General features: G+C 42.8%; 1 protein-coding gene across 3 annotated transcripts in view; it reads right to left on the bottom strand.

Moving 5' to 3' along the window:
* The window catches only part of CDC42BPG (CDC42 binding protein kinase gamma), a 137,235-nt gene that overhangs the window by 74,859 nt on the left and 45,877 nt on the right, over positions 1-16,499 (bottom strand). For all 3 annotated transcript variants that reach the window (XM_069739471.1, XM_069739470.1, XM_069739472.1), the window contains one exon: positions 546-637. In XM_069739471.1, coding sequence (XP_069595572.1) covers positions 546-637 — 92 coding nt within the window. The remainder of the gene's footprint in view (positions 1-545; positions 638-16,499) is intronic.

Raw genomic sequence — 16,499 nt, 5'->3', positions numbered from 1 at the left:
CCAATAGCTTTTAAAAAAAAAAAAAAAAAGGTAGAAAATAACCAGCTCTCACCGTCTCTGCTACTGTCCCAATCTTTGTTGACAGGCTGTAGTGGTGATGTCTTTATTACAAAGCTCGAGACCACTGCAGGCAATCACTGAGCTCAATGACTATGATGATGTAGAATGTGTGAGCCACTGAGTCCAGTGATTGGCTGCAAAGGTCAAATGCGTTGTATTAATAACATCACCACTGCAGCCTGTCAACAAAGACTGCGGCAGCAGATAGGTATCACTGGACCTGTAGAGTATTGGTATGTGTTATTTCTACATCTGTACGCCTAGGAGCCACTATACCTTAACCCTGGAAAAATTCTTAGATTGGCTAAAAAAAAACCAAAAAAAAACAAAAAAAAAACCATACAATATCCTTAAATTGCAAGGTGTTCAGAATATTCAATATAATTACAACTACTAAACAAACTGTACCTTCCTGAGGAATTATAAAATACCGTAGTTATGTATAAGGATTTGCTGTGTGTACCGAAGTCAGATTCCGCTCTTACCTCACCAAATGCTCCTCTGCCAATTACTTTTAAAATCTCAAAGTCTTCTCTTTTGAGCCTCATTTGTTTGATCTTTGAGGCAAATGGCTCAGCTGAAAAATACAAAAAAATATATATATATTTACTTGAGATTCAATTATATAATCAACTTTGCATACCCATTACACAATTGTTCTATGATTTAGAATAGATCTGAACTTTTTTTTTTTTTTACCTGCAAAGTCACATTAAAACTTACACAATATTTGTAGATCAGAAGGAACGTTTCCACTATAAAGCTGGACTCACACGTTTAATCATTTGGTCCAATGTTGATCCAGAAAAATAGGACGAGTGTCATGCGAGTACAATGCGATTTTTAGCAAGTAATATCCCTCTGACATGCATATGTAATGCGTTTTTAACAGCTTTTGCATACAGTAATTCTTTTAATTGAAGCTAGTTTATTAACTAATGAAACAAATCTTCTATACAGAGATGGATAGATAGAAGTTAATGAGATATTTAATCAGTGCTTTACATGTGTAGTTTTCTGTACTTGTAATTATTTAATTTTGAAATAAATGCAAGGAAAAAAAAAAAAAAAGTTGTGGAGTCCCCCCTTAATCACACACCAGGCTGTGAAAGGCAGTGAGGCTGTTGAGACAATCTGCAGAGACCAGAGAAACACTGGAACAGAGAGGAGAGGCGAGTATTGCCTGATAGATTATAGATTAGCTATAATCTCAGCGAGAATGTGGTAACCATAATACTTCAGGACTCTGGGGTTGCATTCTACAGTCATGGACAAAAATGTTGAGAATGAGACATATATAAATTTTTCCAAAGTCTACTGCTTCATTTTTTCTAATGGCAATTTGCATATACTCCTGAATGTCAGAGTGATTAGCTTAACAGCAATTACTGTACTTGCAAAGTCAATATTTGCCCAGAAAATGAACTTTAACCCCCAAAACACATTTCAACATCATTGCAGTCCTGCCTTAAAAGGAGCAGCTAACATCGTTTTAGTGATTGATCCATTAACACAGGTGTGGGTGTTGATGAGGACAGGGCTGGCGATCAATCAGTCATGATTAAGTAAGAATGACATCACTGGACACTTTAAAAGGAGGCTGGTGCTTGGTATCATTGTTTCTCTTCAGTTAACCATGGTTATCTCTAAAGAAACACGTGCAGCCATCATTGCACTGCACAAAAATGGCCTAACAGGGAAGAGTATCGCAGCTACAAAGATTGCACCTCAGTCAACAATCTATCGCATCATCAAGAACTTCAAGGAGAGAGCTTCCATTGTTGTCAAAAAGGCTCCAGGGCGCCCAAGAAAGGCCAGCAAGCGCCAGGACCGTATCTTAAAACTGTTTCAGCTGCGGGATCGGACTACCAGCAGTGCCGAGCTTGCTCAGGAATGGCAGCAGGCTGGTGTGAGTGCTTCTGCACGCACTGTGAGGCGGAGACTCTTGGAGCAAGGCCTGGTTTCAAGGAGGGCAGCAAAGAAGCCACTTCTCTCCAGAAAAAACATCAGGGACCGACTGATATTCTGCAAAAGGTACAGGCAGTGGACTGCTGAGGACTGGGGCAAAGTCATTTTCTCTGATGAATCCCCTTTTCGATTGTTTGGGACATCTGGAAAACAGCTTATTCGGAGAAGAAGAGGTGAGCGCTACCACCAGTCTTGTCTCATGCCAACTGTAAAGCATCCTGAAACCATTCATGTGTGGGGTTGCTTCTCAGCCAAGGGAATCGGCTCACTCACAGTCTTGCCTAAAAACACAGCCATGAATAAAGAATGGTACCAGAATGTCCTCCAAGAGCAACTTCTCCCAATCGTCCAAGAGCAGTTTGGCGCCCAACAATGCCTTTTCCAGCATGATGGAGCACCTTGCCATAAAGCAAAGGTGATAACTAAATGGCTCATAGAACAAAACAGAGATTTTGGGTCCATGGCCTGGAAACTCCCCAGATCTTATTCCCATTGAGAACTTGGGGTCAATCATCAAGAGACGGGTGGACAAACAAAAACCAACAAATTCTGGCAAAATGCAAGCATTGATTATGCAAGAATGGACTGCTATCAGTCAGGATTTGGTCAAGAAGTTGATTGAGAGCATGCCAGGGAGAATTGCAGAGGTCTTGAAGAAGAAGGGTCAACACTGCAAATATTGACTTGCTGCATTAACTCATTCTGTCAATATAACCTATTGGTACTCATAATATGATTGCAATTATATTTCTGCATGTGATATAAACATCAGACAAACACTAATAAAAACCAGAGGGCAGCAGATCATGTGGAAATATAATTTTGGTGTCATTCTCAAAAATTTTGGCCATGACTGTACTCTATCGGATTATCTATATATCATATGAAGAACTATGGGGTGCGTTATATTATGGGGAGTGCATTGTGCTATATGGAGGACGATGGGGAGTGCATTATTCTATATGGAGGACTATGAAGAGTGCATTATACAATATGGAGGACTATGGGGCACATTATACTATATGAAGGACTATGGGGTGCATTATACTAAATAAGCAAAATGCTGCCTATTCATCGAGTGATTGGATTGTTTATACAGGAACAAAAATCATTGTTCTCAGCAGCACATCACCTGGTGAAAACTCCAGACATGCTGCTGATAACATGATACTGTATGAGGACAGATTGATCTACTAGTGATTGTTCTGTCCCCATCATTCTTCCTCAGCCAATGTAAAGAGACCCAGGAACAAACGTTGAACGACTTCAATATTGTCGATCACACTCATTTAGTGGCCTGAACTCCACGCATATAAGTGCAACCGAAATATTTCTATGTGATGGTGCAATATGTTAGTATTTGGGGTCCCACTTTGAACTATTGCCCAGGGCCCCACTTTGTCTATAACTGGCCTTACTGACACAGAAACCCATGATCAGCTGAAAAACGCTCTGCTGGCCACTGGATATAGACTAAATGCATAGAGCTTCTCCGAGGAGCCTCATCAAATGTTGCTGCTGCATACCAGCTCCTATCCAATGTATAGGTCATCAGTTTCTTCATAGGCAGAGTTTGACCTTCTTTCAGCCTCAATATACCACATGACGACTTCAAACACTTTTCTACAAGAAACAAAAAGGCTACAGGGTATTTTCAACAAAAGAAAAATAAAAGAGTGAACCCGGGTTGTAATTTTTGGGTTGTAACCCTGTTTCAGAAGAAACATTTGAGATTAGTATATTGCTGAAATTTTACTACAACATGCACTCAAATTTTGCCAAGTAACACTAGCGATAAGGGTGTGGTTCAAGATTATAAGTTACCCCTTATTGATACCACCTATCTTCACAATCCCTGATGGTCTGATTGTTGCTTAACTTCCGCTCTATTTAGGGGATTGGTGGGGATCTAAAGCGCACCTCCACTCCATTTTCAATGGGACCACCAAGCTGCGCTCTTCAGAGCCATGTTCTCGGGATAAGTGGGTGTCCCAGCGGTCAGACCTCGAGTGATCATAAAATTGTGCCCTATTCTATGGCTAGAGGGCAACCTCAAATTTTGGTACGTACTCTTTAATATCCAAAAGCAGTAAGAGAAACTAGACGCCCTACATATTGTATTTATGTCTAAGGACCAGTTCTTTGCATGAGGAGATAAAAAATAAATAGCATTGAATTAACAAACGAAAAGTCACAGAATACAACCACACCACAAAGTATCAAGGTGACATTTTATACTACACCACTACTGTATCAAAGGATACAGCAGACACATCATGACTCTACCCTATGTAATACCCCCAGACAGATCATTACATTTTTATTAATTTTTTTATGAGGCTAAATACAACATCAAGGCAAGAAAACCACCTATTCCCAATGTTCATCACCATAATGGTCTAATACATGTGGGAAACAATGAAAATTGGAATGAGAACATGCAAGTATAATCCTGAAGTCCTCAAGGTACGTTCACACAAAATATATAATTTTTGTCCATGCTGAAAACGAACATCACACCGATCCAATGTTCTTTTATGTGCTAGTGCACACAAGCTTTTGTTCACCTGGAACCTCAGGACTTTAATTTTCAAAATTCTCAGTTCCTGGGTAAAATCTGTATTCAGTGAAGACAAATTGTTACATTACCGAGATAGGAGATGACAGTTGGTGCTGATAAGATTCTATGTAGATGGGATGGGAGGGAGAAAAGGATGGGGTTAGAGGCAAAGCTCCTCCCCTCTACATAGGAGATGACCATTGTTACTGATGAGATTTTCTCTCCATATCCAGTAAAGACAGATTGTTACGTTAATGATTTTTGCCTGTGAATTGAGTATTTTAAAAATGAAAGATCAGTCCTGGAGGATGGATTTCTCCAGCAAGATATATTAATAATAATCTTTATTTTTATATAGCGCTACCATATTCCGTAGCACTTTACAGGTTGCACACATTATCATCGATGTCCCCAATGGGGCTCACAATCTAAATTCCTTATCAGTATGTCTTTGGAATGTGGGAGGAAACTGGAGAACCCAGAGGAAACCCACGCAAACACAGGGAGAACTAACTCCTTGCAGATGTTGTCCTTGATGGGATTTGAACCCAGGACTCCAGTGCTGCAAGGCATATTACAATATTACTTATTTTCATGTGTATTATTGATCTAATAAAAATTAGAACGAATGTTACCCTTTAAGTACTCATCTCTGCAAAAGGCAAAAACCAGTTTAAAAATTACCCATCCCCACTAGCTGTCCAGTGTAGAGATCCTGTGAAATGGTTCTGCATCTTATGACTCCAATGAGCTCGTATAGGATATCATGGGGAAGGAACTTATGGACTTAAAGCACTTTTACAAATAAAGGGGTTGTTCACTTTATGTTAACAAATCTATTGGAGACATGACGAGATTTGGATGTATGCCCTGGCGGAGCTATAGGCTATAATGGTGCCAACAGAGCGAATGGGCAGCATTTCATGGTATATACGAATACTGGGGGGAAGACACCCATACATCGTTTACTACATCCAAGTGATCACCTTTCAGTAGTAGTGCACGTTCGCTCTGCCGACACCATTATAGTCTATGGTCTATAGTATATGTAAGCCCCGACAGGACCACCGAATTTTGTTCAATTTTCCCCTGTAATACTTTGTCTCCTTTCATAATGTTGTGCCATTTCCTATGTGTTACAATTAGAATCTGTTTAGTAGGAAGAAACGCTAGTCATGTTAGCTGTGGGGTGTTGAAAACCAGTATGCGACCTGAGGCTTGAAAGACTGGCTATTGTACCCAGAGGCGCTGGAATGACAAGTCTCATCGCGTATTAATATCTGAATTCAATGTTTTCTCCACAGCAACAGTATCTAGCTACAGATCAGAGGAAGACTATGGAATTACAGCAGCACTTCAGTATGATGGTACAACATGTGTCGACACGTCTACACAGAGCTGAAATATTGGACCCTGCATACAACCCCCCAACATGAGGATTACAAGGTAGCAAAACATTTTTTGTTGCACAGTGACAACACAATATATATATATATAAAAAAAAAAATCACATTCCAATTCATGCAAATAATAAAACTCATGTGGCCCCTTTTTAACGCTTCAGTCCTATCCAAATAAACATCAAGTCAGTCTTTATCCACCCATGTTAATGAAAGCAAAGTCTTATGGAAAAAAAAAATTAAATCCAGTGTTAAATCATCAGGAACGTACGTTTAAGTCCACAGTCAGGGAGGGCAACCCTAAAGATCAACATGCAAATATTTTTTTTAACATTGCATTATCTATTATTGCATGCATATACCAATTAATACCAGGCAACTAGATGATCAAATATTCCTCGGGTGCCATAGATGCCTCCTGTGACAGGCGTCTGATCTCCTACAGTCCCCACAGATTTATACAGCAACAGTTACAAGAAGCCGCCAGAAAGAGAATGTTCACACGATAAGGACTGTGACATGACTAAGGTGTGTGGGACTTTTTTTTCCTTGTACGTTCCATAATTTCATCATAGCATTCTAATTCTAAGAGCCATAACTTTTTTTAATTACCTTTTTATATCAAAGTAATTATACGATTGTTTGTTTTGCAGGATGAGTTACAATTTTAACCTGTCGCTACATTAGGATACATAGAAGATTGCCAATAAAGTTTTATTAAAAGGAGTTGTCCACTACTTTGACAACCACTTCTTAAAATTCTGTATTCTCCATAAAATTAAAAACAAAAAAACACCTTCTGCACTGGCGCCACTCCAGTGATGTCAGCCCAGTCTTCTGCTGGCGGTCTCGTGACATTCGGGAGTTGTGTGCACTACAGCCTGATTAGCTGCAGAGCTCACATGGCAAAACAAGATCACACGGACACTGGGCAGATGCCGGAGGAAAGAAGGACTGGTTTATGGGGACCACTGATTACTTGGGGTCTGACAGCTGAGAGTCACCACCAATCCCAAAAACTGTCTGAATGGAGCAAAGGTTGAACATGAACCCTTCGGGGCTGTCAGAGGAAGCAGATTAGTGCGGTTGACAATTTGACAGTCCAATGGGGCAGAAAAGCGCATGCTTATCTGCACTCCGCAGAGCCTTGTTCTTAAGATTGGTGAAGGTCCCAGCAGTCGGACCTCCAGCGATTAATAAGTATCCCATCGATATAAAATTATATACGAGATACAACCCCTTTTAAATTTTTCCAACTGAGCTGTGCGACATATTGTTCTGTTTTATTTTGTTCTTTTTTAATGAGGGAGTAATAATCATTTTGGTTGGTTCCATTTTGGGATACTTTCAAAGATGGATTACTCGTTCCATTTTTTGAGAATCAGGGTAAACATTAGCAATTTTGTCATTGATTTTTCTATGTACACAGTGTACTATAAATAGCTGGATAAACCTTAATTTTGCAGGTCAGTACAATTACAGCATTAACAAATCTATATTTTTTCATGTGTTGCTAATTTTGCACAACACAAACATTTTCTTAGGGTCACCGAGTAGGACCACAGTGAGGAGAGGTTAGAATGAAGTGGTGGTCACCCCTGTGACCTGCTGCACCCTTCATGTCTATAGGGACCACACTAACAGCTGAGCATTAGTGATGAGCGAGTGTACTCGTTTCTCGGGTGGTCTCCGAGAATTTGTTAGTGTTCAGAGATTTAGTTTTCATCGCCGCAGCTGAATGATTTACAGCTACTAGCCAGCTTGATTACATGTGGGGATCCCCTAGCAACCAGGCAACCCCCACATGTACTCAGGCTGGGTAGTAGCTGTAAATCATTGAGCTGCGGCAATTAAAAGTAAATCTCCGAACACTAACAAATACTCGGAGGTCGCCCGAGTGTGCTCAGGAAAACCCGAGCAACGAGTACACTCGCTCATCACTACTGAGCATGTTTCTGGTCAACCTAAGGGCTCATTAACACCTCCGTCTGTTCCACATACAGGAATAAAAAAAAAAAGTAGAAGATTCTGATCCAAGTTTCGGCCATTTTTTTCCTAGTACATAAGGAAAAAAAAAAAAAAAGGAAAAAAGTTGCCACCTTCTCCATTCTGAGCCTGAAAATTGGACTGTGGCCAGATTCTCAGGCAGTCCAATTTTTTCATGGACCCATTAAATTGCATTGCCAAAATTGATTAAAATGGGGCATCTCTGATTCCCCACAGATCTCTTGATCCGTGAAAAATTACGCACATGTGAATGGCCCCACAGACCGTCACAGGTACAAGTGCCATCTGTGAAAACCATGGAGAGCACTCATATGTGAAAATTGGACATCTTAATGAGCTTGTATAGACATTGAATGGATGAGCAAAGCTGACTAAAGCTCCCCTCGCTGCAGTAGCGTATAAACTAGAAGGGGTGGGAGACTATGGACACTAATGATTTTTGGGGTGGGCGGTTGTAGCGATGGTGTCCCCAAGAATCACACATGTAACCCCTATCCTGAAGTCTTTTTCATGGTATAACAGCTTCAATGTTCCAGGTTTTCTATGTTTATATTCAATAAAGTTTAGAATAGCTGATAATAATGGGAATATAGAAGAGTAGTCACAACTAAGTTAAATTGGACGCTAGACAAGTAATCCAGGCGTTGTATCAATACTAGTCTCACTTGACTACTGCTATGACTAGGCTTCTCCAAACTAAGTTCACATCAATCACAGACAGATTACAAATCATCCAGAAATTCATGTGTAAAGTTCCAGTTTTGGACCACACCCAATACATAAACAGAGAACCTGAGCGTGAAGCTGAATACTGATTAGCAGGTCTTTGGATATGTATTAGTTATACACAAGTACTCGAGTTGTGCAACTCCCCGTAATTATAACATTCTACAGGTACATATATAATTCAGGTGCAAGTTCAACTTCAGCACAATGATAACAATGGATTGCTCAAAAGACAAAATTGCAACAGTTTTATTAATAGAAAAGCTCCTTTTGGCAGCAGAATTGATCCATTAAAACGGTAAAAAAAAATAAATAGCGGGTTATAGGCTGCAATTAGTGATGAGCGAATGTGCTTGGATAAGGTGTTATCCAAGCATGCTTGGGTACTAACTGAGTGTCCTGGGCATGCGCGTAAAATATGTTCGAGTCCCCTCGCCTGCTGTTAGACAGCTGCAACATATGCAGTGATTACCTAACAAAATGGCAATCTCTGCATGTGTTCAGACTGCCTAAGAGCCGCGAGACATGCAGGCGAGGGGACGCTAACATATTTTTCGACCACACCGAAAACACTCGGTTGGTGCCAGAGAATGCTTGGATAACACTTTATCCGAGCACGTTCGCTCATCACTAGCTGGAATGTATGGGGCAGGATTGGATTAAGGTTGGTAGATACACATAAGAGAGAAAATATGCGGCACTCACCCCAATTCAGCAGTGAAAAGCGTGAATTTTAATGGAAAACATAGACAGATGAAAATCCGTTACAACATCAGGTAAGCAGGAGGGTGCGGTGTTGGAGCTTGGACAAGATTTTCATCTGTCTATGTTTTCCATTAAAATTCACGCTTTTCACTGCTGAATTGGGGTGAGTGCCGCATATTTTCTCTCTTATGTGTATATACGAACTATTGGATTTCATTTAGTATGCTGAGCACCAATACCCCCTAGCATGCGTGACGTCCTGGTTTCTGAAAGCGGTATCGCTCTAGTGCCGTCCTGTTCTACAGTTCTATGCGGTATATTAAGGTTGGTAGAGACTTCAGGGCAAGCACGGTCATTTCAGAAATTAATAATATCTTCAGTGCACCTGCTGAACAATCCGTTTTCCCAACCCGATAGCGTTTAGATTAAAAGAACTGGCCCAAGGTAAGGAGGATGGTGGCGTTTATCTCGATCACCCAGATAGTGAAGGTCCTGGAGAAGTTGCCACATGTACCATTCCTTATAATCTGCTTACCATGCTACAGCCATTTTTTCCCCCTTGAGGTTGGGGATCCCAACAGTTGAAAATCCCAAACATTGGATTGGTCTTGCAGAACTGCTGTCCTAGGCTTGAACGCGAAGGACAACATTAGCATAGTTTGGATGTTCTCCCCCTCGTGTTTTCACGGAATGCACGGAACAAGCATATTACGGCGTTTATACTGCTGTAAGAAATATATTCTTACATTACACATGCAAGGATATCTTCTTTGATGGCCTGCCGGACAGGCAAGCTTAGCACATACATATATTACACAGAAAAACACTGTAGGGCTCGAAACACACGTGCAGTTTTTGATCAGTTAAATTTGACTTTCCCATTCCCTTCTAAGCAATCCCTGCCTTGTTTTGGTATAAAAAAAAACTCTGAAAATCTGAAAGAAAAGAACTCTGCCAGAACTATTACTAATTGGGGAAAAGATGAATGGCATTATTAGTTATGGGAGGGGGACTCACTATAAAGTCACATTTTGGCCTTTAGTCCTTTTTCCTGCAATCTCACCTTCCTATTTCCAGCAAGAAAAAGGAGAGGGTTTGTTTTCAGCACTGATGATAGTTGGTTAATACTATTCCCCGTTACCCTTTTTTGTATGACCGCTGTCTGTTCTGTCAATGTGGGCAGCAGGTTCGGATCCAAAACAAATGATAAAAGACAACAGAACATTATATTGCCCATGTTGATCTGTCTGGAGGCTTTTCTGGATATTCCTGAAAAAGTCTTCTAGAAATCCTGGCTAGAATCACACAGGCAGTTTTTGAAACCAAAGCCAGGAGTGGATTCAAGTGATCTAAAAGGACTTCTAGTTCACCTTACTACTGCATTCACATCTGGCTTTTGCACTAGAAAAAAAATAAAATTTAATTAAAAAATAAAAATCAGGCAGCGCACTGAGCAATACAAATGATTAGGGGTTTTCAGATTACTTTTTTTTGTAATTCATCTAAAAAAATTAAGTGGATCAGCATGGGTAGAAAAATTTAAAAACGGACTCCCCAATATCCTGAAAATGCAGGTTTTATGCCCTCCGAATGAAAAGAGGAGGTGTCTCTATTGCCTGCATGAAGTCTTACACAAGATAAAGGAGGAAGAGTTGCAATATTCACACCAAATCATTCAGATTTTGCTGCTGACATGCTTGGGATTTTCCACAGATTGCTGCAGTGAAGGAAATAATTTTTTGATCCCTTGCCGATTTTGTAAGTTTGCCCACTGACAAAGACATGTACAGTCTATAATTTTAAGGGTAGGTTAATTTTAACATTGAGAGATAATATCAAAAATAAAATCCAGAGAATCACATTGTATAAATTATAAGAATGTATTTGCATTTTGCAGTGAGAAATCAGTATTTGATTCCTCTGGCAAACAAGACTTAATACTTGGAGGCAAAACCCTTGTTGGCAAGCACAGCAGACTTTTTTTTGTAGTTGATGATGAGGTTTGCGCACATGTCAGGAGGAAATTTGGTCCACTCCTCTTTGCAGATCATCGCTAAATTATTAAGATTTTGAGGCTGTCGCTTGGCAACTCAGAGCTTCAACTCCCTCCATAAGTTTGCTATGGGATTAAGGTCTGGAGACTGGCTAGGCCACTCTATGACCTTAATGTGCTTCTTTTTGAGCCACTCCTTTGTTGCCTTGGATGTATGTTTTGGGTCAATGTCTTGCTGGAAGACTCAGCGACGACCCATTTTTAATGTCCTGGTGGAGGGACGGAGGTTGTCACTCAGGATTTTACGGTACATGGCTCCCTCCATTCTCCCATTGATGCGGTGAAGTAGTCCTGTGCCCTTGGTAGAGAAACACCCCCAAAACATAATGTTTCCACCTCCATGCTTGACAGTGGATACGGTATTCTCTGGGTCATATGCAGTATTTCTCTTTCCCCAAACACGGTAAGTTGAGTTAATGCCAAAGACCTCAATTTTGCCTCATCTGACCACAACACCATCTCCCAATCACTCACAGAATCATCCAGGTGTTCATTGGCAAACTTCAGACAGGCCTGCACATGTGTCTTCTTGAGCAGGGGGACCTTGCGGGCACTGCAGGATTTTAAACCTTTATAGTGTAATGTGTTACCAATGGTTTTCTTGGTGACTGATCGCAGCTGCCTTGAGATCATTAACAAGTTCATTCCGTGTAGTTTTAGGTGCATCTCTCACCTTCCTCATGATCAAGGATACCCCACGAGGTGAGATTTTGCATGTTGCCTCAGATCGGTCGATTGACAGTCATTTTGTATTTCTTCCATTTTCTTGCTATTGCACCAACAGTTGTCTTCTTCTCACCCAGCGTCTTACGTATGGTTTTGTAGCCCATTCCAGCTTTGTGCAGATCTTGTCCCTGACATCCTTAGAGAGATCTTTGGCCTTGCCCATGTTGTAGAGGTGAGAGTCTGATTGATTAATTGAGTCTGTAGACAGGAGTGTTTTATAAAGGTTACTATGCAAGACAGCTGTCTTTAATGCAGGTAATGAGTTGATTAGGAGCGTCTAACTGGTCTGTAGGAGCCAGAACTCTAAATGGTTGGTAGGGGATTAAATACTTATTTCTCACTGTACATAAATTTATATAATATAAACAATGCGATTTTCTGGATTTTAATTTTTGATATTTTATCTCTCAATGTTAAAATTAACCCACCTTTAAATTTATACACTATTCATGTCTTCGTCAGTGGGCAAACTTACAAAATCAGCAAGGGATCAAATAATTATTTCCTTCACTGTAAGTGTAAAATCTGTGGCAAAAATGTATGTCAAATGCGTTGGGTAGTCCACTTCCACTGGTGTGTGAAAGCAGAAAATTATGACAAAAAAAATCAACTGCGTTTCAAAGGCATGTAGAAGGAATTGCAAAACCAATCCAGCATTATAACAGACACTGTGGGGGCATGGTACACGTGGGAACACTAATAAGCTACACTAGGGTACTATTTCTGTGTTAGGCTACTTTCACACTAGCGTCGGATTCGGCCCGTCGCATTGCGTCGGGCCGAGATTCCGACGCTAGCGTTTGTTGTGCCGCACAAAGGGTGCAGCGGATGCATTTCTCCGGCGCATCCGCTGCCCCATTGTGAGGTGCAAGGAGGTGGGAGCGGAGTTCCGGCCGCGCATGCGCGGTCGGAAAAAGCGGTCCGTCGGCTGCAAAAAACGTTACATTTAACGTTTTTTGCTCCTGGCGGTCCGCCACAACACGGCGCAACCGTCGCAAGACGGTTGCGACGTGTGTCAATACGTCGCAATGCGTCGGTAATGTAACTCTATGGGGCAAAAACGCATCCTGCAAACAACTTTGCAGGATGCGTTTTTTCCCCTAAACGACGCATTGCGATGTATTAAAAAAAACGCCAGTGTGAAAGTAGCCTTAGCAGACGGGGAATGCTACAGCATTGTAGTAAGACACACACGGCTACAACAGACAAATGATTCAAGAAACATGCGGTTTGAACAGCACTAGTGAGGAGCGAGTATACTCGTTGCTTGGGTGCTCTCCGAGTATTTGTAAGTGCTCGGAGATTTAGTTTTCATCACCGCAGCTGCATGATTTATGGCTGCTAGGCAGGCTGAATACATGTGGGGATTCCCTAGCAACCAGGCAACCCCCCACATGTACTCAGGCTGGCTAGCAGCTGTGAATCATGCAGCTGCGTCAACAAAAATCTCAGAGCACTTACAAATACTCGAAGACCACCCGAGCGTGCACGGGAAAACCCGAGCAACGAGCACACTCGCAACGAGTACACTCACTCATCACTGAACAGCATTATTCAGCTGACAGGTTCCCTTTAAAGAGGGTGTTGTCTGAACGTAGCGGATCAGGAGAATGCAGCTCCAAAGCCTCCTGGCTTTCTGGCTACAAGGGGACAGTGAACACCTGATTGATTTGTAGGGATGTGGACCGTCTTACCCTGTTCCTACCCCTGAAGACAACAATGTATGGTGTCATGCGGTTTTACATGCAATAGTGATGTGAGTCTTGTATAATGTATTATGGTAATGTACGACATACAAGTCATATGGAGTGTTAATGTTCAATGTGAGTAGTGCAAGGTAAGCATGCAGCGCCCCAGAGTCCTGGTTCGTTGCAGTAATGTTATTCTTCCACCAGGGGGAGTGATGTCATGTCTGAAGGCAATGAAGGAGATCTTCTGTCCAGGTATCACAACCACTACACACACTTCACACTCCAGTCCACCAGGGGGAGCCATGCTTCTATCTATTAGGGCACTCCTCACACTTTCACACTTAGGTAAAACTGGTGGGTTGGGGAGGAAGTTAGTGAGAGAAAGGGACAGAAGCTGACTGGAGGGAGAAGGAGATGGTCAGTGGGTCCTGACTGAGTTTGGCAGAGGCTGGCTGGGTTGGGTTACAGCCAGCTCCAGACTGCGGCCTACGGAAGGAAGGTACACGGAGCTGCGCCTGCCCCACGTGCAACAGCATCCTAAGAAAGGACATGAAAGGAATTGTGTTGCAGTGAGTGAGCAATGAAGTCATATCAACAGGAGTGAGACATCAGAGGGAGACCAGCTAGAAGCAAGCTGCCTCTTTCTGAAGCGCAGGACCGGTAGCCAGAACACCGAGGGAGTAAAGAGCTCTATGCCGTTACTTCAGAGACTGGCAGGACAGTTAATTCCACGTTAGCTGCCCGACCATTTACCCAGGAGGCAGGGTGGCAACTTGTGGGGGCCGGGGCGTCACTAGGGTCCCTATAAAAAGCCTCAGGCCACCCGTCATATGGGTTTGTCCTATCCGTCAGGGGGACAGAGAGAAGAGACTTAACATCTACAATAGTTATGAGGACCTTACCGAGTTGCTCAGCAGGGAAGTATTACAACGCCCAGGCGCTGGTGGAAGGCTATTTAATTCCACCTGGATAAGGGGACTCTGGATTTGCCTTTAGACCGGCCGGACTCTGCCTGCCCTGTGGTCCCTACCTTGGACTGTGGATGCTGAAGCCTTCAGTAAAGGTAAAGAGACTGTAACCTTGTGTCCTCGTTATTCACTGCACCTTACATCATCCACCATCCACATTCTGGGAAGCCCTGGGGACATACTTCACCTGTGGGAAGGTATACCATCTAGCTGCCATATCATCACTCCAGCGGACCCCTAAGCAGCGTCGGTCACCCTGACCGAATACCACAGGTGGCGTCACGAACATTATCCCTTTAAAGACCTTTCCCCACCATTTCATCAACGGACCTCCCGAGGGCCACGGACCGGGTCAGCCACGGTGACATCCCCACCAAGAACAGAAGGACCCGGTACAGAGTACCCCACGGCCCCTGGGGGCGCTCCAAGCACAGGTCAGCATAAGTACACTTTATATAGTTAGCAACAGCATGGGATAAGAACAAAAAGTTTGGCCTGTATGAGAGGAAGCAGGCTCGGACTGGCCCACCGGAGAACCGGAGGATTATCCAGTGGGCCCAGGCACTGACCTGCTGGCATACTGGCTAGCAGCTGCCTAGATCCACCAATGCTTCAAGGGCCCCCAGCCAGTGGCTATGGGGCCCCTGAGTCAAGGGGGCCCACCCTGTGCCAGCGTAGCAGCAGCTGGAGTCCGGATCCTGTCCCCGCTGCTAAAGCAAAATGAATATTCATGCTTCCCCACGCCCCTATGGGTGTGGAGAGGCGTGAATACCATTTCTCTTTAATAGTGAACAGCATTAGCCGCAGGCTGCAGCTAACACTGCCCGCATGTAAAGCCTCACCACAGCAACACACACACACACAGTGCAGCAAATCCTGGCGTCCTGCTTCCTGTCTTATACAGCCCAGCTGGATGACATCATCATCCAGCATGCCGTCTTAGACAGAAAGCTGTCGGCGAGGAAAAGGCTGCTGAGATGTGCTGCTGCTGCGGGGAGGTGAGGTGAGGTGTGTGTGTGTGTGTGTGTGTGTGTGTGTGTGTGTGTGTGTGTGTGTGTGTAGTGAGAGGGGAGGTGGGGGAAGGACAATGATATTGGTGGGGGGAGGCAATGATGCAGGTGATGAAATGGACAATGATGGTGGTGGGGGAGAAGGCAATAATGGAGGTGGTGATGAGGACAATGATGGGGGTATATAGGGGCTGCATTATACTTTATGAGGGGGCCGAATTATATTCTGTCGTGGGGCTGCATTATTCTCTCAGGGGACTGCATTACATTCTGGGGGGCTACATATTGCTATAAAAAGGGGATACAGTATACTCTATGGGGGGGGGCTGCATTATACCCTATGGTGGGGACTGCGTTATACCTGAGGGGGTTGCATTATATTTTGTGGGGTGCTGCATTATATCCTATGAGAGGGGGCTGCATTATATTTTATGAGGGGGACTACATTATATTCTATGAGGGGGCTACATTATATTCTATTGGGGGCGACATTATATTCTATGAGGGGGCTTCCCCTCTATGATTCTACCCCAACCCCTGCCACATAATTAAGACGTGCTCTACCTTATTATATACCCCGTTATTAATGCGTTTTACCACACAATTGGTGGTCTTGTACTGTATT

This window comes from Ranitomeya imitator, chromosome 9 (assembly GCF_032444005.1).
Source record: "Ranitomeya imitator isolate aRanImi1 chromosome 9, aRanImi1.pri, whole genome shotgun sequence".
NCBI classification, from domain to species: domain Eukaryota; kingdom Metazoa; phylum Chordata; class Amphibia; order Anura; family Dendrobatidae; genus Ranitomeya; species Ranitomeya imitator.
The sequence above is the reverse complement of the archived record's forward strand: the minus strand, read 5'-3'. Positions and strand labels throughout refer to the sequence as shown.